This window comes from Trachymyrmex septentrionalis, unplaced genomic scaffold, assembly GCF_001594115.1.
Source record: "Trachymyrmex septentrionalis isolate Tsep2-gDNA-1 unplaced genomic scaffold, Tsep1.0 scaffold127, whole genome shotgun sequence".
Lineage (NCBI taxonomy): Eukaryota > Metazoa > Arthropoda > Insecta > Hymenoptera > Formicidae > Trachymyrmex > Trachymyrmex septentrionalis.
The window spans coordinates 855,278-856,005 of NW_017304406.1; the positions used below are offsets into that span (position 1 = coordinate 855,278).

General features: G+C 24.7%; 1 protein-coding gene across 2 annotated transcripts in view; it reads right to left on the reverse strand.

Annotated features, from left to right (window-relative positions):
- Positions 1 to 728, reverse strand: part of LOC108756497 — an 8,068-nt gene that overhangs the window by 3,068 nt on the left and 4,272 nt on the right. For both annotated transcript variants that reach the window (XM_018500368.1, XM_018500367.1), the window contains one exon: positions 115 to 212. In XM_018500368.1, the coding sequence (XP_018355870.1) occupies positions 115 to 212 (98 nt within the window). The remainder of the gene's footprint in view (positions 1 to 114; positions 213 to 728) is intronic.

A 728-nucleotide genomic window follows, 5' to 3' on the forward strand; every position in this document is an offset into this window, starting at 1 on the left:
AAATATGTAATTTATAAAAATAAAAAATATATATATGTCAAAACTAAGCTATTTAAATAACCAAAGAAAAAGATAAATTTCATATAATATTTATAAGATCAAAGATATATATACCCCTGAGAATTCGTTCCTCGTGACAGCGAAGAAAGTCCCAAATTCTGACAGTTCCATCATCACTGCAAGTTGCCAATTTGTGATCCGTCGGGCTGAAACTACCCGCCCAAAAAAAAACAAGTTACATTTGAACAATGCATTACCATATATAATAAAAAATTGTATTAATATTTGTCAATATCCATAATGAAAAAACAAAGATAAGCTGGAGCAGTTTATTAAATTTGCGGGATATACTGAAAAAGCATTAACCGTTTATTGTAACACTATAATATATCAAAAATTCGTGTAATTAATTTAAGAAGTAAGAAATGAAATAATAGTTTAATCTTATCTTGAAATAACTAATTGTAAGAAAATAAATACAATTGTTGTCTTTACGAATTTTTATTAAAATCATTTTACAAAAAATTAAATCATTTTGTTATAGCAAAGCGAAGAAAAATCTAATAAGAAAGAGTATAAAATAGTTACAATATAAATATAGTTATATATTATTAAAAAATGATATGAAAAACATGATACACCTTACGGACATTGTTACGGTATAACTCGTTAATTTTTAGCATTGACTCAAATATACAATTGCCTACATTTATTACTGATTCCTCATT